Raw genomic sequence first — 26,394 nt, forward strand, 5'->3', positions numbered from 1 at the left:
ACTGGGAAGGTTATCGACCCGAAGAACAGAGTTGGGTTCCAGCCAAAGACATCCTAGATCTGCGACTCAAGCAAGAATTCTATGCCCTACACCTGACAAACCTGCACCCAGGGGTAGGGGGCATCCTAGAAAGACTATAGCTCCCAGTGGGAGCTCCTGCGGGGGCTCCGTTAGTAAACCCGCTGAAACTGTCCAAACTATAAACATGGACACCGTGGACTACACTCCCCAGACCTCACAGTGCCCTCTGTCTCCCAATTATTAAACTCCGCTGTCTCTCATTCCAATTAGTATCGTTCTGCCTATATCAGTTCATAACAAGCCTTGTTGTTTTCTAACTGACTCTCATTCTTCTGACTCTCGCGTCTCTATTTTTCATTTTCACTCTTTGTCTTTCCCCCTTAACACTGTTTGCCGATTGCCTGACTCTTGCTAGTTCTATGACTCTGATTCTTGTCTCTCGTTTTGGCTCTGTTACTGTTTGCTCTTCGTCACTCTTCTGCACATACATCCGTAAGTGCCTGCACTGTGACACAACTCAAGATGAACAGCGGTGAACAAACTTAAAATTTAAGAGCAGTACACTCTTATGAAGGACATTTGCTATTTCATGAAAACTGTAATTTGCAGATAACACATACACAGGGGTATACATTTTTCATTAAAATAATTTTATGCACGTATTATACACAAAGCTCAGCAATTGTCTAAAGTGTATTATATTGATTATACAGTAGTCCATTTTTTTCCTTTAATGTCTTTCTTCACTGCTCATACAAGTATACCAGACTCTCATCTCAACACAGACATACAAATAAATACATAAATATAAGTAGTTTCACTAGACACTTTGACCTTGCATGTTTGTCTCAGGTAATAGAGGCTACAGTAGTTTGAAATGTAATCCAGTCAAAATGTAATCCATTTTACTAATAACCTCTGACTTGGGGCCTCATTTATAAAAATTGCTTGTGCACCCAAAAAGAAACGGTCTGGAATGCGCAGATGAAACCTCATACACAGAAACCAGGATTTATAAAGAAATACTTGGTGGGAAATTGAGCATATGAAAGCTTTGGCCCATGTGTAGAGCCAGCCAAAACATTTTTGAAATAAAGGGAATTAGAAATTGTGGCACAGTGGTGTAGTGGTTAGCGCTGTCGCCTCACAGCAAGAAGGTCCTGGGTTTGAGCCCAGCGGCCGATGAGGGCCTTTCTGTATGGAGTTTGCATGTTCTCCCCGTGTCTGCATGGGTTTCATCTGGGTGCTCTGGTTTCCCCCACAGTCCAAAGACATGCAGGTTAGGCTAATTGGTGACTCTAAACTGACCATAGGTGTGAATGTGAGTGTGAATGGTTGTTTGTCTCTATGTGTTAGCCCTGCGATGACCTGGCAACTTGTCCAGGGTGTATCCTGCCTCTCGCCCTGGGATAGGCTCCAGCTTCCCTGTGACCCTGTGCAGGATAAGCTACAGATAATGGATGGATGGATAGATGGGAGTTAGTGACACTCAGGATATGTAAAGAATTACAGCTAAATGGGCAAATTGCCGCTGTCACACAGGTTACACTTCGTATGAAATTAAGCAGCTCCATAATAACTGCATACAGGCTTTTTGGACATGTGAAGCAAAACATAATTTTTATGAAGTTTGCTTATTTATTTGTGTAGATTGGTTAGTTGACCTGTTAATATATATTTATTGCTCCAATTAAGTTTTTGCAGTCTATAGTTTAATCCACTACCTGAAATAGTAAATCATGATGTATTGGTATTAACTGTGACTAATTACAGGCTGCAAAGAGCTGTGAAGTAATTTCACACACGTAAAGATCTATTAATAGGCTAGATTGGCAACCTGTCCAGGGTGTACCCTGCTTCTTGCCCAAAATCAGTGGGGATTGGCTCCAGCTTCCTCTGCAACCCTGATGGATGGACGGTATAGATAATGCATAGATAGATAATAGACTACATAATGATATAAATAGGCTAGATAACGATGCATTGTCAATTATGCTTTTGGTATTGTTAGAAGACCACACCCACTGAACAATAAGATGAGAATGTGTTTTTAGGCACCACAAAGTGTTCCTTGCTATGATGTCTGAATAATGCGCAAATTTAAATTTCCAAAGCAATCCGTCAGCTCCGTCATACAACAGCGTATTAGGTCCATTCTAAGTGACCTTTGGATTGTGACTGGTGCTATAGAAATTTCATTTATAATTACTTACTCGTTGTATGTTTTGAAAAAAATGAAGCTGAGGTGGGAGGTAATATTCTGAGAAAAAAATCTAAATTTCAGAGATTAAATGAGAAAAAACTTGGATATTCTCAGAGATTATAAAGCCCGGGGGGGGCTCAGAAATTCCAAGAAGTCACAAAATCTACAAGAAAAGAATGCTGCTTCCTGGCTATTAACACTTTATTCTTTTATATTGTGCGATCAAGGAGGAAAGACTGCATTTCCTATAACTCTAGGCTTAGCCATTTTTAAGTAACATATTTGGACAGATGAGAAGATGCCATGCACTTAAAGTAACAGGAAACTGCTCTTGCACAATAATTATGCATTTATAAGCAGCCAAGACAAAAAAGGGCATGGATAAACAAACCTGTTCAGTTTATACATCACTGAGCTCTACGCAAAAATCTGAAGAGCTCATAGGCTCGTCAGAGTGAAGCCATCTGGCCACCATCTTCCCACTCACATCACAGAGCAGAATGCTCATTGACACTACTGGAAGCTACACAAAACTGGACAAGTTATTTATGTTGTTGGTGAGAAAAATTACAAGAAAAATGCCTGCATGTGCAGCAATGAACTGTACAAACCATCAAGTCAAAGGTTTTGGACAGATATTTCACCTGTGAGTATTGATAGTGCATAATCATTTTTACACGTGTGTGCGCAGTGTCTTGTGCATGGACCCCCTATAGCATTTTATGATGGTTTGCAAGAGCAGAAAAAAAAGAAAGAAAAACTGACTCATTGTCTTGTCTGTTTTTGTTGAAAATCTGACATCGATATCTGGGATGAACACTGACTGTGTCAGATTTTCAATGGAAATGTTCCAGACTAGATCAAAGCCAAAGTCTAGACATGTTTGATTTTGAATGTGAGAACTCAAGCTCAACTGCTCAAACTCAAAAAGAAAAATGAACTGAGGAAATTAGCCTCAGTAGCCTAAATGAAAGAAGGACCAAAGTTTTAGGCAGAAATGGCAGTGAGGGATACAAATAAAGAAAGATGTTATTGTTCTAGTTTGGTCAGTAGTTATTTTCACTTACCTAAGCACAACTGACAATGCAGATCATCTACATATGTCACACCTACTTGCACAAATTGACAAAATGGGAATGAGTGACTGTTTGACTACATGATTTTAGTTTAAATTGAGTGCAAGTATATTGATAAGTACTCTTAAATCAGGGTTGGTCATATTTCCCAGTCAACGGCTTATTTCCTGGATGGTGTCCAATACATGATTTCCTGTACAAAGAAAAACTGAAATAATCTCCGTAAAAATAATTATAGTAGAGCAGCGGGTACAATTATCAACACCTTAATGATCTTTTGGCCATTGCAAAAGTAGAAAAGACTTTCAATATGTAAATTGTGCATGAATAATTATTCAAACTTCCACTGGGGGGGGGGGGGGGGGGGGAGAAGAGTTGATTCCCGATTACTTAGTGTATCGGATCACGGGACACCGTTCCACAAGTACTGGCACCTTTGTCCACAGTTATTGACACCGTTCCACAATTATCGACAACCAGATGATTATTTATACAACCCCGATTCCCAAAAAGTTGGGACAAAGTACAAATTGTAAATAAAAATGGAATGCAATGATGTGGAAGTTTCAAAATTCCATATTTTATTCAGAATAGAACATAGATGACATATCAAATGTTTAAACTGAGAAAATGTATCATTTAAAGAGAAAAATTAGGTGATTTTTAAATTTCATGACAACAACACATCTCAAAAAAGTTGGGACAAGGCCATGTTTACCACTGTGAGACATCCCCTTTTCTCTTTACAACAGTCTGTAAACGTCTGGGGACTCAGGAGACAAGTTGCTCAAGTTTAGGGATAGGAATGTTAACCCATTCTTGTCTAATGTAGGATTCTAGTTGCTCAACTGTCTTAGGTCTTTTTTGTTGTATCTTCCGTTTTATGATGCGCCAAATGTTTTCTATGGGTGAAAGATCTGGACTGCAGGCTGGCCAGTTCAGTACCCGGACCCTTCTTCTACACAGCCATGATGCTGTAATTGATGCAGTATGTGGTTTGGCATTGTCATGCTGGAAAATGCAAGGTCTTCCCTGAAAGAGACATCGTCTGAATGGGAGCATATGTTGCTGTAGAACCTGGATATACCTTTCAGCACTGATGGTGTCTTTCCAGATGTGTAAGCTGCCCATGCCACACGCACTAATGCAACCCCATACCATCAGAGATGCAGGCTTCCGAACTGAGCGCTGATGATAACTTGGGTCGTCCTTCTCCTCTTTAGTCCGAATGACACGGCGTCCCTGATTTCCATAAAGAACTTCAAATTTTGATTCGTCTGACCACAGAACAGTTTTCCACTTTGCCACAGTCCATTTTAAATGAGCCTTGGCCCAGAGAAGATGTCTGCGCTTCTGGATCATGTTTAGATACGGCTTCTTCTTTGAACTATAGAGTTTTAGCTAGCAACGGCGGACGGCACGGTGAATTGTGTTCACAGAATGTTCTCTGGAAATATTCCTGAGCCCATTTTGTGATTTCCAATACAGAAGCATGCCTGTATGTGATGCAGTGCCGTCTAAGGGCCCGAAGCTCACGGGCACCCAGTATGGTTTTCCGGCCTTGACCCTTACGCACAGAGATTCTTCCAGATTCTTTGAATCTTTTGATGATATTATGCACTGTAGATGATGATATGTTTAAACTCTTTGCAATTTTACACTGTCGAACTCCTTTCTGATATTGCTCCACTATTTCTCGGCACAGAATTAGGGGGATTGGTGATCCTCTTCCCATCTTTACTTCTGAGAGCCGCTGCCACTCCAAGATGCTCTTTTTATACCCAGTCATGTTAATGACCTATTGCCAATTGACCTAATGAGTTGCAATTTGGTCCTCCAGCTGTTCCTTTTTTGCACCTTTAACTTTTCCACCCTCTTATTGCCCCGTCCCAACTTTTTTGAGATGTGTTGCTATCATGAAATTTCAAATGAGCCAATATTTGGCATGAAATTTCAAAATGTCTCACTTTCGACATTTGATATGTTGTCTATGTTCTATTGTAAATACAATATCAGTTTTTGAGATTTGTAAATTATTGCATTGTTTTTATTTACAATTTGTACTTTGTCCCAACATTTTTGGAATCGGGGTTGTAGAAAAATAATCGGTATGTGGTATTAACAAAACAGTTTTTATTTAAAATTTGTTTTACATAGACGTCCATCCATCATCTGTAGCCACGTGTCCTGTTCTACAGGGTCGCAGGCAAGCTGGAGCCTATTCCAGCTGACTCTGAAGCAAACACAACCAACTATTCACACTCACATTCACACCTACGGTCAATTTAGAGCCACCAATTAACCTAACCTGCATGTCTTTGGACTGTGGGGGAAACCGGAGGACCCGGAGGAAACCCACGCAGACACGGGGAGAACATGCAAACTCCATACAGAAAGGCCCTCGCCAGCCGCTGGGCTCGAACCCAGGACCTTCTTGCTGTGAGGTGACAGTGCTAACTACTACACCACCGTGCCGCCCAGTACAAAATATCTTCTATATAAATATATCGATGTCGGTGCTTATGTAAATGAGGAAGTAATTCTAATGTTTGTAAACAAATGAACTGATAATGTTTAACCTGTGTCAGAAAATCTTTTTGTTCTACTTTCTAAGTATTTTCGTAGGTCACTTTTTGTCATTCATTATTTGTATTAATTTCTAGCCTTGTAGTTTACCAGTAATGTCAGACAATTGACCTTGTAACCACATGAAAATCCAGGTCAAAGGTCGCATGCCATTCCTCGAACCAAAACTTTATAGTTTTACATCTAAATTTTTTTTAAAGTCAACTGATACTGTAATATGTAGTAGATATTTACAACAAACTGCAAAAAAAAATTCTGAATGGAATAGAAAAATCTGAATATTTCAAGCATGTAATTTTTTTATATGCTAGGAATTTAATTCTGGTCTAATTCTGTTTATTGCAATAGGATTCCAAATACTCTATAAGCTTTCCATTCTGTTATGAATTTAAAAAATTATAAATCACTTTTTTTTTTTAAAGTACTTCATCTACTTCAACAATGTTACACAAAGATCGACACATAACAGTTGTAAATGTCACTTAATTCCACGGGGTGTCGATAATGGTGGACACCGGTGAAAGTGATCACTCTTATCAACACCTCACATGACTTCTCAAACACACGTTTAGATACAAAATGGTGACTGTCAAATGAAAGAGTAAGAAACAAAGTAGGTTTCGACAAGGATATCATGAAATATCAGTGAATTTGATAAGTAAAAGTATGTCCATGATCTTTCCACCATGCTTACCTGCGATGATAACATCCGGGTTTTCTTCAACTTGCTGATCGTGCTAAAAAAAATTCCATCTCCAGTAACGAGCTGTCATCAGATGACAAGATCAAAGGGTGAGGGGGGTATTCTGGTTGATTAACCAATCAATTAACCAATAATAACTGCCATAACTGAAACTCACCTTTGTAAAATTGTTTTTTATTGGTAAATCTGAAAAGGTATCGATAATTATGGACGGTCAATAATTGTAGTAAAAGAGCCGTTAAAAAAATGATCAGAGACTGAACTGGAAAAGGAAAGGAGAAAAAAAAAAGAACGGGAGCACTATAAAGATATGTAAGGAATGTGGGTAAAGTTGAGAAAGTACAAGGTTAATGAAAGGGAATAAACAGTCAGGAGATACTTTTCTTGGGGCAAATTTGACTGGATACGACAGTTTAACACATAAGCCAAATACACGTGATGTGAGTGGTAAGATGGCAGCCAGGTGGCTTCACTTGTGTCTACAGTTCCATGCTGTGAGCTCTGCATATTTTTACGTAGAGCTCAGTGTTATACATTCATCTCCCCTTCCATCCAGGAAGCACAACAATCAATCACATGCTTCCTGGCTGCAGTGCTTTCTGGGAAAGTAATTAAAAATCTCTTGGCCCTTAATTCTCTTATATTGTGGGATCGATGAGGAAAGATTACATTTCCTATTGAGGTATTTCACCCACGTGACCAAGTCATGTGATGCTGCCATTTTGGACAGCACGGCTGGAATCAGTTTGAATGCGAGGAAGGCGACAAACGAAAAACATAAAAGAAAAAGGAGCGAGATGCAGAAAACACCTTCACTATCCAGCGACGTAGGGCATTTACAGGGCGAGCAGAAGGAGAGGTATTTGCAAAAATTGAGGTTAGCAGGCTTAGAGAACGACGTTTACCTGCTTCCACCAGGATTGTTCACTGACGTACGGAAGTACACGAAGCCCTCGTCTTTACCTGACTTCGGCCCACATGATCTGTATACCTATGTCGTTAAAAACCCATCGCCATACACAGGTATTGATCTGAAAGCATATAAGAGTTTGGATACCTCCAAATATTTTGTGTCAGGCTGGGTAACATGCCTACATCAGCGGGTCGTCCCTGGAGCCGGTGGTCGCCATCTTATTACAGCTAAGGTTTGTTCACATTTTCATTTACTTTCGGTCCTCAGGATAAACAAAATGTTATTAAATGTCATTGAAATAACTTCTTAGTCTGTTGAGACATGGCCCGTTATAAATTTGCTGTTACCAGACAATGACCAAGAACTGTATTATTAGGGTCGGTGTAGTTGTAGCAGTGTATTAGCAACTAGCTGTTAGTACTAGCTAATGTCAACAACATCATAGCTGGTATGTTACTGTAGCAATGTTTACGTTCAGTCATTTGGATGACTGTTAAAACCTTTCAGTCTCAAGTTTTTCCTTTACTGGATTTACTAGTTTACTGAGCTAGCGCACTCGGGCAAGCTGGGAGCTAGTGCGCGCCGGCCGCCGGCAGGCTAGCGCGCGCTAGCTCCCAGCTTGCCTGAGCGCGCTAGCTCAGTAAACTAGTAAATCCAGTAAAGGAAAAACTTGAGACTGAAAGGTTTTAACAGTCATCCAAACGACTGAACGTAAACATTGCTACAGTAACATACCAGCTACTGTTGTTGACATTAGCTAGCTTGACGTTCAAAATGGCGGACACCGGGGCGTCACGTGACCCTGTGACGTCAGGTGAAATACCTCAATAACTCTTGGCTCAGCTCTGGCAACTGTAGTGTGGTGTTGTTGATCCAATCTTGCAAAGTGAAGCGATCAGGTTCCTTGACTATTTTTCTGAGTTTTTACTCATAAATTTTTGTCTTTTTAATCTAAAAATATGAGTTTTTCTCATAAATTTGTGACTTTATAATCTCAGAAAATATCTGAGTTTTTTTCTCGTAAATGTAGGACTAATCTTGAAAATTCTGAGGGTTTTTTCCCCCTCAGAATATTACCCAACACCTCAGCTTGTTTTTTTTTTTAAACCTATAATTGCCCTAATATGCCGTTGTACTATCATTTCAGCGAAATTGGTATGTCAGAGTTCCTTACACATTGAGCGAAGAGACCAACACAAAAGTGCAATTTGCAGCAATACCCAATTTCCCACATGAAAATGACTGCCCTCACGTTGCTATAGGCGCTTAGTCAGAATTTCATCAACTGAAAGTAATTTAATTCTATAAGTGAACAAGCCCTTTTTTATTCTTAAACTCACAGAGCATAGATGACAGATGCTATAATAATGGACTCTCTTGTGTGTGTTCAGACTGCACCACTGGCCTGCTTAAAGAGCAATGGTGTGGTCTAGATATGGAAGATGAGGTTTCAGGAAGGAGACTGCTCCTGGTAGAAGACTGCTACACCAACGAAAAAAGGTCTGCCAGATTGTGAGGACATGTACTGTGTGTCACAAGATGGCATAGCTCCCGGTCCTCATCTACCCTAACCAGGAACTCAATTAACTGATTCACATCTCCATCCACCAGACGAGCATAATCTTGAAGGACGTAATGCGTCAACTGCGAATAGCTGAGAATGGCGCAAAGCTATATTTTGCTAAACTGTTTTAATTTCACATTTTGTTTTGGACATAATCCCTTTTAGTTTTTGAAGTTTATCAACTTTTAGAGGTAATTGTCTTACTTACAATTTGCATTCCCCAGCATACCCAACACTCTTTTTTGCTCTTCTCTGTGGCATTGTTAATGCTACCTCACTCAAAAATCAATGGGACACTCCACAGTTAAATATGTATGAGGTCATCTGCATTTCTTATTTATGGATATTTGTAGGCAGTAACTGGGCACAAGAGGCCTTTTCACATGTGCATATTTTCAAGGAGACTGATTTTATAAAGCTGAAATGACATGTAGGTGTATGCAAGGTTTATAAATTTGCCCCCCCCCCTTTTTGTGTGTATGCACACTTTTTTTTTAAATAAATAAGGCCCCTGTTAATTTCTGAGTCACTTTTCCTGAATGTCAGCATTAAATGACATCTTTGCCAGAAAGGACTTTAAAGAATTATGATTGACTTGAAGAAACTGGGATGAACCATGGATGTGCTATTGTGCAGTATTTTGAAGCAGCATTTGCACGGTCATTGTGTCAGCCCAGTCTGAGTGCTCTGGAGCTGCTGTTTCATTGCTGTCTCTCTCCACTCCTCATTATAGGCTTTAGTGCTGTGCATTGCTACAGGCTTTCATAGCATCTCTGAGCTCTTGATTCCCATAAACGATCAGGGCTTATGCTTGAAGTGTGCCTCCACTGCAAGAACAGAAAACAAAACAGTTGGGTCTGGAACTACTGCCTTATCGATTTGTATAGCAGCATGAAGGCCTGTTGTTAAAGATATTACATCCAGTATAATATATATAATTTTTTTTGCATATTGGTAAAGGAATTTTTGCCAAGTTTAGGGAAAAAAGCTAAGCTTTTAAAAATCTAAGCATACCTAGTAGCTCAATTAGAATGGTAGTTCTAAGAGGACAGCAGGGCACTCCAAATATGAGACAGTGTCAGAAAAACATCTGTATTCCCAGACCACAAACATACAGTTAGGTCCATAAATATTTGGACAGAGACAACATTTTTCTAATTTTGGTTCTGTACATTACCACAATGAATTTTGAACAAAACAATTCAGATGCAGTTGAAGTTCAGACTTTCAGCTTTAATTCAGTGGGTTGAACAAAATGATTGCATAAAAATGTGAGGAACTAAAGCATTTTTTAAACACAGTCCCTTCATTTCAGGGGCTCAAAAGTAATTGGACAAATTAAATAATTGTAAATAAAATGTTCATTTCTAATACTTGGTTGAAAACCCTTTGTTGGCAATGACTGCCTGAAGTCTTGAACTCATGGACATCACCAGACGCTGTTTCCTCCTTTTTAATGCTCTGCCAGGCCTTTACTTCAGCAGTTTTCAGTTGCTGTTTGTTTGTGGGCCTTTCTGTCTGAAGTTTAGTCTTTAACAAGTGAAATGCATGCTCAATTGGGTTGAGATCAGGTGACTGACTTGGCCATTCAAGAATATTCCACTTCTTTGCTTTAATAAACTCCTGGGTTGCTTTGGCTTTATGTTTTGGGTCATTGTCCATCTGTATTATGAAACGCCGACCAATCAGTTTGGCTGCATTTGGCTGGATTTGAGCACACAGTATGTCTCTGAATACCTCAGAATTCATCTGGCTGCTTCTGTCCTGTGTCACATCATCAATAAACACTAGTGACCCAGTGCCACTGGCAGCCATGCATGCCCAAGCCATCACACTGCCTCCGCCGTTTTTTACAGATGATGTGGTATGCTTTGGATCATGAGCTGTACCATGCCTTCGCCATACTTTTTTCTTTCCATCATTCTGGTAGAGGTTGATCTTGGTTTCATCTGTCCAAAGAATGTTCTTGCAGAACTGTGTTGGCTTTTTTAGATGTTTTTTAGCGAAGTCCAATCTAGCCTTTTTATTCTTGAGGCTTATGAGTGGCTTGCACCGTGCAGTGAACCCTCTGTATTTACTTTCATTCAGTCTTCTCTTTATGGTAGATTTGGATATTGATATGCCTACCTCCTGGAGAGTGTTGTTCACTTGGTTGGCTGTTGTGAAGGGGTTTCTCTTCACCATGGAAATTATTCTGCAATCATCCACCACTGTTGTCGTCTGTGGGCGTCCAGGTCTTTTTGCATTGATAAGTTCACCAGTGCTTTCTTTCTTTCTTTCTCAGGATGTACCAAACTGTAGATTTTGCCACTCCTAATATTGTAGCAATTTCTCGGATGGGTTTTTTCTGTTTTCGCAGCTTAAGGATGGTTTGTTTCACCTGCATGGAGAGCTCCTTTGACCGCATGTTTTCTTCACAGCAAAATCTTCCAAATGCAAGCACCACACCTCAAATAAACTCCAGGCCTTTTATCTGCTTAATTGAGAATGACATAACAAAGGAATTGCCCACACCTGCCCATGAAATAGCTTTTGAGTCAATTGTCCAATTACTTTTGGTCCCTTTAAAAACAGGGTGGCACATGTTAAGGAGCTGAAACTCCTAAACCCTTCATCCAATTTTAATTTGGATACCCTCAAATGAAAGCTGAAAGTATGGACTTTATGTCCATGTCCATTATATAACTATAACTTGAACGTGTTTCAGTAAACAGGTAAAAAAAACAAAATTTGTGTCAGTGTCCAAATATATATGGACCTAACTGTATTTACTGAATGCAATTTTAATGCACAGGCAAAAATACCCCATATTTGATGAGGTACAAAGCAAAACATTGTTTGATGGTAAATATAGTCATCTCAAATTAATTTTATCATTATATACCCATTTATTGTGGTAACCATGAACATACTGTACTATTAAACTTTAGTAATACACAATCACATATTCTGAAATCTGTTAAAATTATTGGCTATGGTAATAAGGCCTACACTACAGGTATAGCAAATAGAAAATGGACAGAAATAATATACTGGAAATAATATGAATATAAAATATAATGTGCTAGAAATAATACGTGGATAGAAATATGTTTGAATATTTATTTTAGTGTCATGACATACACTCTCAGAGACAGAGCAGACATCAGGATTGTTTGCTCATCTTTTGAGCATGAATCATTTTAAATTTGATGAAGATGCAACAGAGAAGCAAGGAAGGAAACGCACCATGAATGTTTATAACAACATAGAAAGCTAACAAGTATTTAATACAAATGCTCCCATTATTTCAAAACCTTGAAATAATAAGGCTGAAAGCAAAAGTATGTAAATGGAAGGTCACCTGCATAATCTTGTGGTAGCATGGGTCTGTTGATGACACTCTGAAATACAGCTATCCACTCTTTCTGTTCCTCTTCTGTCTCACAGGCAAAGAGGAATTTTCTGTCTGGTGTCACAATGGTGATGCCAAACTGCCAGTGGTAGCCCTGCGTGGAGGGGGGCAGGCCTGCTACTACGGTGTAGCCACTTTCCTTACAACCAATGAACACTTCTCCTCGTGCATAGGCATCCTATTCAGAATGTTAGAGTGGTAGAGAGGTAAAATGGGTAGCAGGATGCAATATCCAAGACTGTGAGAATGTCTACAGTAAACTATACCATAAAATTTTAACTTGATTAACAAGGGTCTGCATTACTAAAAAATAAAATAAAAAAAAAAATAATAATCATCATAATAATGAATGAATGTGGATTTTCTTGCTGACAATTATTTGTTGCAGTGTTAGTCCCAGTAACTTAAGTAGCTCCAACATTAAATTCTTTTTTTACTGCAGTTTACTGAACATATTCATGATTTGATTGACTTGTGTATAAATATCTCAAGAAGTCATTCAGCTCAGGTTGCAATTAAATTGAGAAGAGGGTCCAACAGTGCTGCTTTTCACTAACATAGATGGTGCAGACTGTAGGCTAGTTATCCCCAGCCTATTAAGAGTTAAACCAGTGTGGTCAGGAGTACCACAACTGTCATCGTCGGCTGTCCATCGCTAGCGATGAGGACTGTTTCATTAGGATGCGCAGAAACGCAGATGGGCTGCGACGTCCGCACCAGAGCGACAGAGCTGTCCGCAGCGGTGACACGAATGTCTGGCCTTGTGAGCTCTCGTATACTATTCTCTCCTAGCAAAGTGCCTTGCACAGTAAGGTAAGACAAACGATGTCGTGCCCCCATTGTGTTGTCTCTCTGGACCTCAAGACCGGATGACAAGTGGTGCACAAAAGTGCCACAGACCTGACGGGTATGGAAGTTGCCCCACAGTGACATCTGACTTGCCAAGTGATGCCATCCACTGGCCATTTGAGTGGCTCTTCCACATGTCATCTGGTGGTGTGCCATTGACCGTGTTGGGTTCATCTGCCACATTGCCCCAAAAAGCACCCTGCTGCCAATGCCTTATTGGTGATATACTACTTAACCCATAGCTGGAACCCAGGCAGGTGCTACAACTCTGGATCAGAGCAGACCTGGGAGCAATGGTGATTAAGGGGTAATGCCACTTTCCCCAATACTGAAGTCCTCCCGGACCTGAGACTCACCAACAGTTGCAGTTTAAAGTCCTACCCAGGACTAGAAGTACCACAACACTATATAAATATCCAATCAATTAATTTGTGGTGCAGTACTTAAAAAAAAATACAACAGCATCATCTAGTGGGCACTGCTAAATTGCACATATTTTGATCAGGCCTTATTTATTGGTTAATTCTAGCCATCATATAATGACAGTTACACCAGATGTACATTTGAGGTCCGAAGTTAACACACACTCATCATGGACATGAATATCAAGGTAATATTGGGCTTTCAATTATTTCTTTGTACTGTGCTTTTTCTGGGGCACAACGATTGTACAACATACATCTTTAATAGAAAAAAGAACAAGAATTCAGTGCACAAGTTTTAATTAATCTTGGATTTTCTGAAATTAACACAGGGTCAGAATTACACATCCAGGGTCAAAAATATACATACAGCATAGCAAATATTTGGACAAGTTTCTCTTAGCAAGTTTCTTCTTGACCAAGCACTTTGGGTGGCCAATAACATGCTTCTGGCAGAATTCTGGTTGGATATTTGATGACACCACTTGGCAGAACACAATTCAATTTGTTGGTTTCCTGGCACAGACCCTACTTAAGCACAGTCCAATATTTTCAATAGGGGTTGAGATTATTTTTGAGGTCAGATTATTCCAAAAGCTTAATGTTCGTCTGCTTTATCCACTCCACAGCCTGCTTTGATGTGTGCTTGGGGTCAATGTCCTATTGGAGCACCTAATTATGTCAAAGTTTCAACTATCTAGCTCATGATTTGAAGTTATGTGGAAGAATTTTGAATCCTCCTTTTTCATTATTCCACCCACTTTGTGCAATGCACCAGTTCCACTGGCAGCAAAACAGGCCCAGAGCATCTTGCTACCACCACCATGCCTAACAGCTGGTACAGTGTTCTTTGGGTTGAATGGCTCACTTTTACTCCTCCAAATGTTCCTTTGGTTATTGTGGCCAAACTTTCCTCCAGAAGGCTTTTTCTTTGTTAATGTGATCAGCTACAAACCTTAGTCAAGCTTGATTTTGGAACAGGGGCTTCTTTCTTGGATGACAGCCTCTCAGTCCATGATTAAAGTCAAACAAAACCCAAAAATAAATGTGGTTTGCCACATTGCCTTGTGCCCTGATGTGCCCCCACCATGCATTTAAATTAAAAATATAACTTTATAACTAAAAGAAAAAAACCTTTGTCACATGCACACTTCAAGCACAGTGAGATTCATCCTCTGCATTTAACCCATCTGAAGCAGTGAACACACACACACACACACACACACACAGAGCAGTGGGCAGCCATACTACAGCACCCGGGGAGCAGTCAGGGGTTTGGTACCTTGCTCAAGGGAAGTTCAGCCTAAGGCCGCCCCATGTTAACCTAACTGCATATCTTTGAACTGTGGGGGAAACCGGAGCACCCAGAGGAAACCCACGCAGACACGGGAGGAACATGCAAACTCCACACAGAAAGGCCCCTGCCAGCCGCTGGGCTCAAACCCGGAACCTTCTTGCTGTGAGGCGACAGTGCTAACCACTACACCACCGTGTCGCCCAGATAACTATTTATCTGTTTTAAAAGTTACAGGGCAGCACAGTGTGTTCTGAGTTCTGGGTTCAAGGGTTTGATCAGTTCGAGCCCAGTGGCCAACAGGGGCCTTTCTGTGTGCATGTTCTCCTTGTGTCTGCATGGGTTTCCTCTGGGTGCTCTGGTTTCCCCCACAGTCCAAAAACATGCAGTTAGGTTAACTGGCTACTCTAAATTGTCTAGAGGGGTGTGAACGTGTGTGTGAATGGTTGTTTCCCTAAACCGGAAATGGGAGGGCTGAGGCAGGAAGGGCATCCAGTGTAAAACTATGCTCCAATTAATATGACATGTGGATCAAGAGGGTCCACATGGCAGTGACCCCACACACATAAGTGGGACAAACTGGAAGGAGCGAGTGATCCATTTTTAAAAGTTATGATATTGCTAAAAATGCATTTGCATTGAAACCAGATATCCACTCGTGATGTAATTTGTACACTAGTATGCCATTTCCCAAAGGATCACAGAACCAACCAACCAACCAACCGCCTTGGAGCTCCCCATTGTTCTGTGTGTGTGTGTGTGTGTTCACTTTCACTGCTTCAGACAGGTTAAATACAGAGAAAAAAAATTCACTGTGCTCTAATGTAATTGTGACAAATAATGGCTTCTAATTCTAAAAATCTAATTGCAAATTTTCTGTCACCATGTTATTTTTAATGGCAACAAAATACATGAATCAACAGACTTCAATTTGAGTGTAAATCTCACTCGGCTAGATAATGCATATGCAATACTGACACAAATACTGGTAAGTAATGGTCCTTGTCATAGGAATGTGCTTCTTGCCATCTAAAAAGATTGCTTTTCTCAGTGAATAAAAACAACACAAAGCATGTCAAACAAAAATACAAGGAAAATTCATTTTTTTTAAAGAGAAGATGGAGTTTATAGGCAGCAAAAGGATCCCCAAAGGGGCTAGGTATGGGTTTGCTCACTTTGTGTGTGTGTGTTCACTGCTTCAATGATCAGGCTTATTTTTACAGCCAACAATTTAGATGTATCCACTAGATGCCAGCCTCGGTAAGTCATGTGGTGTGTAAGTGATGTTGCAATCTCGGATTCACTTGTGTAATTTGTACTCAAAGCACAATATCTGAACCTTGGAGAGAGTAAGATGGCAGCATCCCAGGATAGGGTTTTTCTTTTAAAATATAATCCGTACACAGTAAACAGGTACAAATATGAACAAGTGAACACTTGAACATGTCTTGTATGGATATTATCTGTCAATAAAGACAAGTTTATTTTTTGGGTTTTGTTTGGCTTTAAGTAAAATTCACCTGAATGTAGACAGTGACACTGGTGTTCCAGTTCATGGCAGGCCTGTGCCTTGGTGGTTCCTAACCATCCAACCAGCTGTGGGTGACCGTTTGTTTCCTCTTCCAGACCTTGGCAAAGTAGATATACCTCCTAATGACTTGTACTTACATACAATTTTTTGAACTGGTGATCTTAGAATCTGCAGTTGTTTACAAAGGGCTCCAAGAAACATTCCTGATGTACATCTATGATCCTCTTTCTCAGATCTGCACTGAGTTCCTTGGACTTTCCCATTGTACTGTGCATTGGTCAATCCAAGAAGTTCTGTCAAACAAACCCTTTCTATTTGGCACAGGGAAGCTACCAGCTGAAGTCAATCACGAACAGGTACTTAAAGCCAAACAAAACCCAAAAAATAAACTCCTTTATACTGACAGATAATGTCCATACAACATGTTTGATTATTCATTTGTTCAAATTTGTACCTGTATACTGTCTCCAGATTGCTTTTCTTTGATAATAAAATGTCCGGAGCGGCACGGTGGTGGAGTGGTTAGCGCTGTCGCCTCACAGCAAGAAGGTCGGGGTTTGAGCCCCATGGCCGGCGAGGGCCTTTCTGTGTGGAGTTTGCATGTTCTCCCCGTGTCCACGTGGGTTTCCTCCAGGTGCTCCGGTTCCCCCCACAGTCCAAAGACATGCAGGTTAGTGACTGGTGACTCTAATACCCTGTCCACACTAGGGATTTTGTACCGATACAAAACTACTTTCATACCGCAACACCTGTCCACACTAGCAACTATACCGGTACTGTAGCGGTATAACTGTATCGGTACGAAACCCACAAATGTATGGGTTTCGTACCGGTACAGTATCGGTACTGTAGCGCTTCGCATAGTGTGGACAGATGAAGCGGCTCTGTATCGATACAAATATAATGTGCATGTGCAAAGTCACACACCTCAATCGATGTCTTCGCTGAATAAAATAGTGAAGAACGGAGATTTGTTTGTTTCTTTCTCAACTGCCTCGCGCGTTTTATACAATTCAACTGAATAAATGACCACCAGAAATACAGACTGTACATTGACAACAAAAAGCACACACACGTTGTTTCATCCGCCATATATTCTCGGAAGAAAGTTACTCGGTAACCACGGAAACATTTCGCGCACGCGCATTCCAACTACCGTGAAAGAAAACCGCAAACATTTCTCGCTAGTGTGGACAGATGCACTAAACTGTACCGGTATACTTTGTATCGATACAGTTATACCACTTTCGTACCGGTATAAGTGTGAACACAGCATAAATTGACCGTAGGTGTGAATGTGAGTGTGAATGGTTGTCTGTGTCTATGTGTCAGCCCTGTGATGACCTGACGACTTGTCCAGGGTGTACCCCGCCTTTCGCCCGTAGTCAGCTGGGATAGGCTCCAGCTTGCCTGCAACCCTGTAGAACAGGATAAAACGGCTAGAGATAATGAGATGAGATAAAATGTCCCTGGGTGCTGCAATCTTACTCTATCCAAGGTTCAAATATCACACTGAATGCAAATTACGTGAGAGAATCCGAGACTGCGGCATCACTTACACACCACATGACTTACTGAGGCTGAAACTGAGTGTATACATCGCTCCTAAATTGTTGCAAACAACCCTAAAGTTACCCGAGTGTCAAGCGTTTGCTGTAAAAATAAGCCTGATCATTGAAGCAATGAACACACACACACACGTAAACAGTGAGCACACATACCCAGCCTTTGAGAAGCTGTTTTGCAGCCTATATATGCTCCATCACCAGCTACTCAGTGTTGTTTTTTTTGTTTTTTTCCCCCAAAATTTTTATTTTCCTTGTATTTTTATGTGACATGCTTTTGTTTGTTTTTATTCACTGAGAAAAGTGATCTTTTTAAATGGCAAGAATTACATTGCATGAAAATGGTTTACTAGTATCTGTGTCAGTACTGCATATGCATTATCTGGCAGAGTTAGATTTACATTTCATAAAAGTGAAGTCTGTTGATTCACATATTTTGCTGCGAGTAAAAATCACATGGTTACAGAAAATTTCTGATAAGATTTTTAGAATTAGAAGCCTTTGTCAGATATACAGGGTGTTTAAAAAAATTAGATATTATTTGAGATGCAAATATCCCAGAAACTACATAGTCTAGGCAAATGAAACTGAACAGGTTTAAATGTTGAGCAATATAAAATTTCTCAAAATTTGAATGAGAAATTCAAAACGATTTCACAAATTTTTAATATGCGCGACACCTGAGACATGGCACACGTCAAGTTGGTAGCCCAGCTCCTGCCAAACACACTGCAGCATTTCTTTGGTAACAGTCTTTTCTGGTAACAGTGCATTTTTAGGGAATTCTCTCATAAATGCACACTGCACTTATTGTTCAACTGAGTTTAAGCGTACTCTAACACACAAAACACCTTTTCTTTTCCAGTGAATGGCATTTCTATACCTAAAAAGATAAAAATAAAAAACATTAAACATAAAATTTTGACCCGTTTCCACACGTGCTGTTAAAATTTGAGGTCAATTGAATGAGAATTGGCAAAATTATTACACACATCACATCACATTATCTCTAGCCGCTTTATCCTTCTACAGGGTCGCAGGCAAGCTGGAGCCTATCCCAGCTGACTACGGGCGAAAGGCGGGGTACACCCTGGACAAGTCGCCAGGTCATCACAGGGCTGACACATAGACACAGACAACCATTCACACTCACATTCACACCTACGGTCAATTTTAGAGTCACCAGTTAACCTAACCTGCATGTCTTTGGACTGTGGGGGAAACCGGAGCACCCGGAGGAAACCCACGCGGACACAGGGAGAACATGCAAACTCCACACAGAAAGGCCCTCGCCGGCCCCGGGGCTCGAACCCAGGACCTTCTTGCTGTGAGGCGACAGCGCTAACCACTACACCACCGTGCCGCCCGCAAAATTATTAGATTGTGAAATTATATCAAATTTTTTGAAACACCCTGTACATTACAGAACAGTGAAATAATTTATCTGCATGTAGCCCATCTGAAGCAGTGAAAGTGAATATACAAACACGGAGAGCGAGACAGTGAGAGAGGGAGCACAATGGCACCAATGCCTGTTTTTTTTTTTGGGGGGTGGGGGTGGTTAAGAATTAGAAGCCTTTATTTGATGGCTCTGTGATTCTAAGAGAAATGGCATTGGCGTACCAGTGTGCCAGTTACGTCACAAGCGGATATCCAGTTTCAGTGCAAATGGCTATGGCCAGGTAAGCCTATTTTTAGCAATATAATAAATTTTAAAATGGATACATTGTCATTACAAAGTTTTATTTTTAATTTAAGCGTGTATGTGTGTGTGTGTGTGGGGGGGGGGGGGGGGGGGGGCACATCAGTGCACTTGCCTTGATCGACAAAGGGCGTTTATTTTTTGGTTTTTGTTTGTCTTTAAGAGGCCTTGGCAAGTTAAGACATTTTGGAACTTTCAGCACCACTGTATTAATATTCTAAGTGGGTGTATGTAGTTTTTGACCCTGTATGCATAATTTTGGCCCTGTGTTGATTTCAGAAAACCCTGAATAAATAAATAAATTGTGCATAAAATTCTTGGATTTTCATTTCTGTTAAACATATGTTGTACAATCATTCTGCCACAGAAAAGAACATGGATAGGTTTCCCAATAACATTGCACTTTAGGGCTAAACAGAGAGTTTAAAGATGCTCTTAAGCAACGAACCTTGTCTCCATATATGGGTTTCCAGAACTCACTCATAAGAAGGAGTCTTAAGAGTAACTTTGCTAAGAGCTTCTTTGCCATGTGCGTCCTCAAGATAGGCATTAGTATTTGCTAAATCCAGCCGATGAGGTCACATGGCATTCGTTTTTAATCAAAAGCCAATGAAAAATAATTTGTTAAAAAATAATATATTGCATCATTAAGCATTACATATATAATGTGGTAATTAATAATTGAAATTTTTTACATTTTTGGACAATAACATTTTTATTCCAAACATGTTTTTTTTTTAATTAAAGAACAAACAATAAGCTAATTAATTAAATGTTTTGTCTGTGCCCACTCATTTCATTGTTACCCAATCATGCAGTCATGATTATTTCAACCATTATCTGCAATGCCAAGCAGACAATGTTCTCCCTTTTATATATATATATATATATATATATATATATATATATATATACACACACACACACACACACACACACACACATTTATGACACTAAATGAAACACTCACTGCCTAATTGAGTTAAATTAGATTAAAATGTGGTGATATCAATGTGACGTTACGATAGCCATATGTAATTCCATAACACATTGAAATATACGTGTAATGTTTTGCATATATTTATTGAATAATTAACTCACTGTACTTGCAATGTACAAGAAATATAATTGAACACTGGCAGTAGATTCAACACCAGTCTCCACCCATTGATTGTGAGTGTCCCTCGGAGGTGCATGCACATTCTATGTATTCGGCTGTGAGGAGACACTCTTTGCTGTGAAAGAGTGATCAAAGTCCATTGTAATTTAAGAGCAAACTAAAGGACTACTTTGGTTACAACATTGTTTGGGAAAACTGTGTTAGCTTAACGATGGCTCAAGAGGTAGTTAAAGGCCCTGTCCACACGGCAACGGATTCAGGTGAATCCGATAAAATTTTTTATCGTTTCGGCCTGGCGTCCACACGTCACCCGCGTTTTGGGTGCCCCAAAACGATATTTTTTGAGAACGGTTTCCAGAGTGGAAAAATCTGGTAACGGCGCCGTTGCGAAGTCATCTGGATGAGTAGAACGGATTTGTTTACGATGACGTCACAACCACATGACTAGAACAAGCAGCACTCACTCATTCATGCCGGGTAGAAGAAGGGGTTTATGCGCATGCGTCCTACTTCTTCTATTGTTCTGGTGTCTCCGATGGGACCGTCTTACAGCGCACGTAGTGGTGTGGCATGTGTATTGCATCGTTTTCAGCAAGCGTTGCGTTGCCATATGTACCTGATATTTTACTGATCCGTTGCCCATGTGGACGTGATATTTTTTTTACCCACTAAAAAAAAATCTCGTTGCCGTTGTCATGTGGATGTAGCCAAAGACGTTCTTAGCCTTAAGAGGTTTTTGAGAAATCCACCCCAGTTCAAAATCACTGAAAGCCTAATATTGCCATGACATTCATGTCCATGATGAGCGAAAGTAAATATTTGACCTCAACTGTTGATTAATTCAGGTACTATGAGGAAAAAGGTGGTAAATTCGGTCTTGTGATGTTTCTGCAGGTATGTGAGTTGCTGGAAGAAAATAACCTGTATTTAAAAAAACACCAAAAGGAGGGGAAGACTGATTTCATTCAAATGAGTACTACTTTTTCCAAGCAATACTCTTGCTTTGAAATAAGTAATATATTCTAGTTCAGCAATTAGTGTATCTCAGTAGAATGCAAAAGTGAACATGTAAATACATCATGAAGGTTAACATCGCTAACAATGGCATAGAAAATTTTAGGAAGTCGATTAAGAACAGCACTACAATTACTGCAAGACCTAGAAACAATAAGTTTCTAGCTGAGAATTCTATGATTTTAAACTACTGAGCCATAAAATTTTGACCTTCAATAAGATTGATGAATATGCAACTTTATATTTTTAATTCTTTAAGACAACATTTTGCTGTCAAATATCTCATATATGCAAGGACATGTAAATAATAATCAGAAACTGCTGCTCACCAAAGGGTCTTTAAAGTACATGAGTCTCCTGTCATCCAGGGTAAACCAGCGTTTTTTAAAACCCTCCGTTTGCTAGAACAGACACAAGGCAGCCAGAATTAATTATATATAACATATTTGGTGACTAAATTCCTTTATTTAATTCTTCATTTACAATCATTTGAAATAACGTTTTTATCTATCAACATATCACTATTCACTTCCCTTCTTCTACATCTTTTCTTATTTTCCTATTTTAAAGAGCAGATCACAGTTCATAAAACTGCTGTCAAATTCCCAAGCATGCTTTAGGTCAGGATCATCAAGAAGCTCCAACCTTTGGTCCTGTCTTCTCCATGTAACCCTCCTTAATATAGTTCCTTGTCAGTTTGGGCACCAGCTAGACAAGGGCAAAATAAAGGCTGTCCATTAGACTCTAGAGACAGGATGTGAAAACAATTTTGTTAGAATGTGTGACAGGCTTGTCTAAAATGAGGCTTCAACCACAAAACCTCAGGTTCCCATAAAGAGAACTGGCCTGGAGAGATGGCGTAATAGATGTTCTAGTATTTCTATGAATTCCTTGTGCATTCTTGGGTGCATGCACTGGGGTTTACTTACTTCAGTAGCAGGAGCTCCAGGAAAAGCAACTTGTAAGTAATGGAACCTAGCAGCTCGTATCGCGTTGAACCAGTCGACTATTTCCTAAAAATACATACATCAAAATGTAAAAAAAGAACTGCTGCCTGTATAACTGATTGACATGCAATTTCTCCCCATGTGCAGCAGTGGGAGTAAAATGTTGAAACAAATTCTAACACATTGCATCAGTGTTTCATAGTTTAAACGCCACTGAGATAATAGCCATCCATCCATTATCTATGCCACTTATCCATTAGGGTCACAGGGATTGTTGTTCACCTGACACAAAGATGAACAACCATTCACACTCACATTCACACCTATGGGAAATGAGTAGTCAGTTAACCTAGTATGCATATCTTTGGACTGTGGGAAGAAACCCACACAGGCACAGGGAGAACATGCAAACTCCACACAGAAAGGCCATGAAGCTCAAACCCAGAACCTTCTTGCTGTGAGGTGACAGTGCTAACCACTGCACCACCATTTGGCCCAATATGTAATATGTAATAGTTATCACTGACAAAATGTCTCTATAATAAGTACAAAAAGATTATGATAACTTTTTCAAAAACTCTTTTGGAAAATTAATCGTCATGAATGTGTCTTAACCTTTCCATCCTCGTGATATACAAAAATATTCCTGGTGCTGTTGTCCTTCAGGTATGTGATCTGTAGCCCATGAGGGTGGCCAATCTTGGTCGGCTGAAAGGTGGCATTAATGGTTTGGATCTTCATCAAAGCCTTGGGCTCCCTAGCCTGCCACAAAGATATCCACAGAAATATCAACACTCTGACGGAGACTCATATTTACATTAAACCCTCAAAACGATCCTGCTAAATTTCACACCGAAAGCTGTTTAACACTCAGATCCTCTTCATGACAGGGGTATGTGCAAATAAATGATGCTGGTAATTTTACTGTGGACTAAATTAAGCTTTTCATATAACATTATTTTTTAATCTTGCTATGAACAAAATTGTTTTAATGCAATGTAAAATACAAGTCAAAATTCCAATGACTCCTGTACAGGTTAAGCTTAAATTATATCTCATTCTAGTTTGTTATGGAAATTTAATGCTGATTTGAGATGGAACACTATAGATCAATATCAACTTGTTGTATATGCAGGAATGAGAATGAAAAATATTAAAAAAGTCTGGAAAAAGCCGGGGGTTTGGGGGCCGCAGGCACCCAGCGGGGCCCAGGGGGCGGGAGCTAATGATTTTTGGCTTTTTTTTTTTTTTTACCCCAGAACCATTAATTTTATCAGCAAAAAGTTGCAATTTACTTGGAAATAAATTCCCCTTCTTGGTGGACTACCAGGTGAAAATGATTAATATGGTACAAGAGACTTGTTTTTAATCAATTCACATTTGATGATTTCAAAAAATCAATGCACCTTTTAATATAAACAAGCTCTACAGTATTATATTTCTGCATTTTTGCTATTCATGTCTTTGAATACTCTAATCCTTTAAAATGAAGTATAAACCAGAAAAAAGTTCTATCATATAACTCTGTAATTTCATTTGTGCTGTATGTCGAGCATGTATAGCATATTTGACAATAAAGTTGACTTGACTTCTCTTAGGCTACATCCACACGACAACGGCAATGAGATTTTTTTTTTTAGCGGGTAAAAAAAATATCGCGTCCACATGGGCAACGGATCAGTAAAATATCAGGTACATATGGCAACGCAACGCTTGCTGAAAACGATGCAATACACATGCCACACCTCTACGTGCGCTGTAAGACGGTCCCATTGGAAACACCAGAACAATAGAAGAAGTAGGACGCATGCGCGTAAACCCCTTCTTTTACCCAGCGTGTAGCACTCACAGGAACAAACACACAACAACAAGAAGAAGATGGCTGCGACTACGCGAGGAAATCGTGCCTTCTGTGTGTATAAATTAGTTTTATTAGTGTGCATAGTTTTATATAACTTAATTTTCTTATTGTGTGTGAACATTTTGAAAAGCATTTTTATATAATTTATATAACTTTTTATATTGTGTGTGAACATTTTGAAAAGCAGTCTTATCCAATAAAAAAAAGAAATTCAAGAAATGGTTCAGTTACTTGTTTATTTAAAAGAAAAGCTGTATACAAAAGTGAATGCAATGCAGTGGTTCATACAAAACAGTCTGTTGAAGGGTCTTCTGACCCTTTTCCCCTCTGTCTCCATTATAGTCAGGTAACTGTTGCTTTGTGTGGAAGGCTGTACTTTCTGTTCATCAAAGCAGGTGTAAATCGTCTGTCTGGCAGGTCAGTCAGGTTAATGTGTAAACAATTTCAAAAGATTCTTATCCAATAATAAAGATTCTTACCCATTGTTGCTGTTGTTGTTACGAATGATGCGTGCGAGAGTGCTGCTTGTTCTAGTGATGTGGTTGTGATGTCATCGTAAACAAATCCGTTCTACTCATCCAGACGACTTCGCAACGGCGCGGTTGCCAGATTTTTCCACTCTGGAACCCGTTCTCAAAAAATATCGTTTTGGGGCACCCAAAACGCCGGTGCCGTGTGGACGCCAGGCCGTAACGATAAAAATTTTTTATCAGATTCACCTGAATCCGTTGCCGTGTGGACAGGGCCTTAAGCTTTCTTCTGACATTATCATGGTAGCAGGAGGTCTTGCATATTAAGCAGGCAACATTCAACATCATTTATCACTTCCCTTTCAACTTTTGTGTGTACTAACTAGGTTTTATCTGGACAGGATGTTGTGTAATGTAATACATATACCATATGGTCAATTTGAAGATCAAGATGCTGATTTTGAATTAAAGAACAGGCATGTACAATTGGCATTACATATTGGAAATTTTTTTAAATCAAAAACTATAAGTTCATCTCGGCCTAAAAAATTTGGGCAGATGCTCCCGCGCGGCACATGCCAGCAATCCCCCCCCCCATGAAATGAGCAATAAGTAGGAGAGTTATACATGGTATCATACCTAAAATTTTATCAGAAATATAGATATGATACTATGATTCTCCCCAACATGCTACATTAGATAAGCTAACCCCATTTATAAAAGATACACACTTATATATGACGTGTATTTGATATATATGTGATATATATATGATGTATATTCATACATTGTTACTTTACGGAAATCTTCAATAAGTTTGGTCTTTTCATGACAGCCTGTTGTAGACCTAAATATAATGCACATGCGATGACACTACTCATCTCAACATGCCTTTTACAATCATTTAAGCCACCATGGGCAATGCTGAAATCACTGTTGCAAACAGTACATCACGCGAAACTATCATTATTTTTGACCCTTATTAGACAGGGATATTCTTTTGTGTAATTTGAGGTGAAGTGGGTTTTGTATTTTCGTTTTTTGGGGCACGCGCTCTCTCTCTGCCATGATGATCCTGTAGGCCGCACTGACTGAACTGAAAACTTCGGTCCTCAAGAAAAGAGATAAAAGCCTGCCCACACTGAAAGCTGATTGGCTT

The 26,394-nt window shown here is 39.7% G+C and overlaps 1 protein-coding gene across 1 annotated transcript in view; it reads right to left on the minus strand.

Annotated features, from left to right (window-relative positions):
- Positions 1-8,231: 8,231 nt before the first annotated feature.
- The window catches only part of LOC132868491 (arf-GAP with dual PH domain-containing protein 1), a 217,609-nt gene continuing 199,446 nt past the window's right edge, over positions 8,232-26,394 (minus strand). The window contains exons 6-11 of the mRNA XM_060901406.1: positions 23,520-23,666; positions 22,887-22,970; positions 22,603-22,665; positions 22,287-22,358; positions 12,410-12,638; positions 8,232-9,893 (exon numbers count right to left, since the gene is read on the minus strand). Coding sequence (XP_060757389.1) covers positions 9,865-9,893; positions 12,410-12,638; positions 22,287-22,358; positions 22,603-22,665; positions 22,887-22,970; positions 23,520-23,666 — 624 coding nt within the window. The 3' untranslated portion in view covers positions 8,232-9,864. The remainder of the gene's footprint in view (positions 9,894-12,409; positions 12,639-22,286; positions 22,359-22,602; positions 22,666-22,886; positions 22,971-23,519; positions 23,667-26,394) is intronic.

Source organism: Neoarius graeffei, chromosome 20 (assembly GCF_027579695.1).
Source record: "Neoarius graeffei isolate fNeoGra1 chromosome 20, fNeoGra1.pri, whole genome shotgun sequence".
NCBI lineage: Eukaryota > Metazoa > Chordata > Actinopteri > Siluriformes > Ariidae > Neoarius > Neoarius graeffei.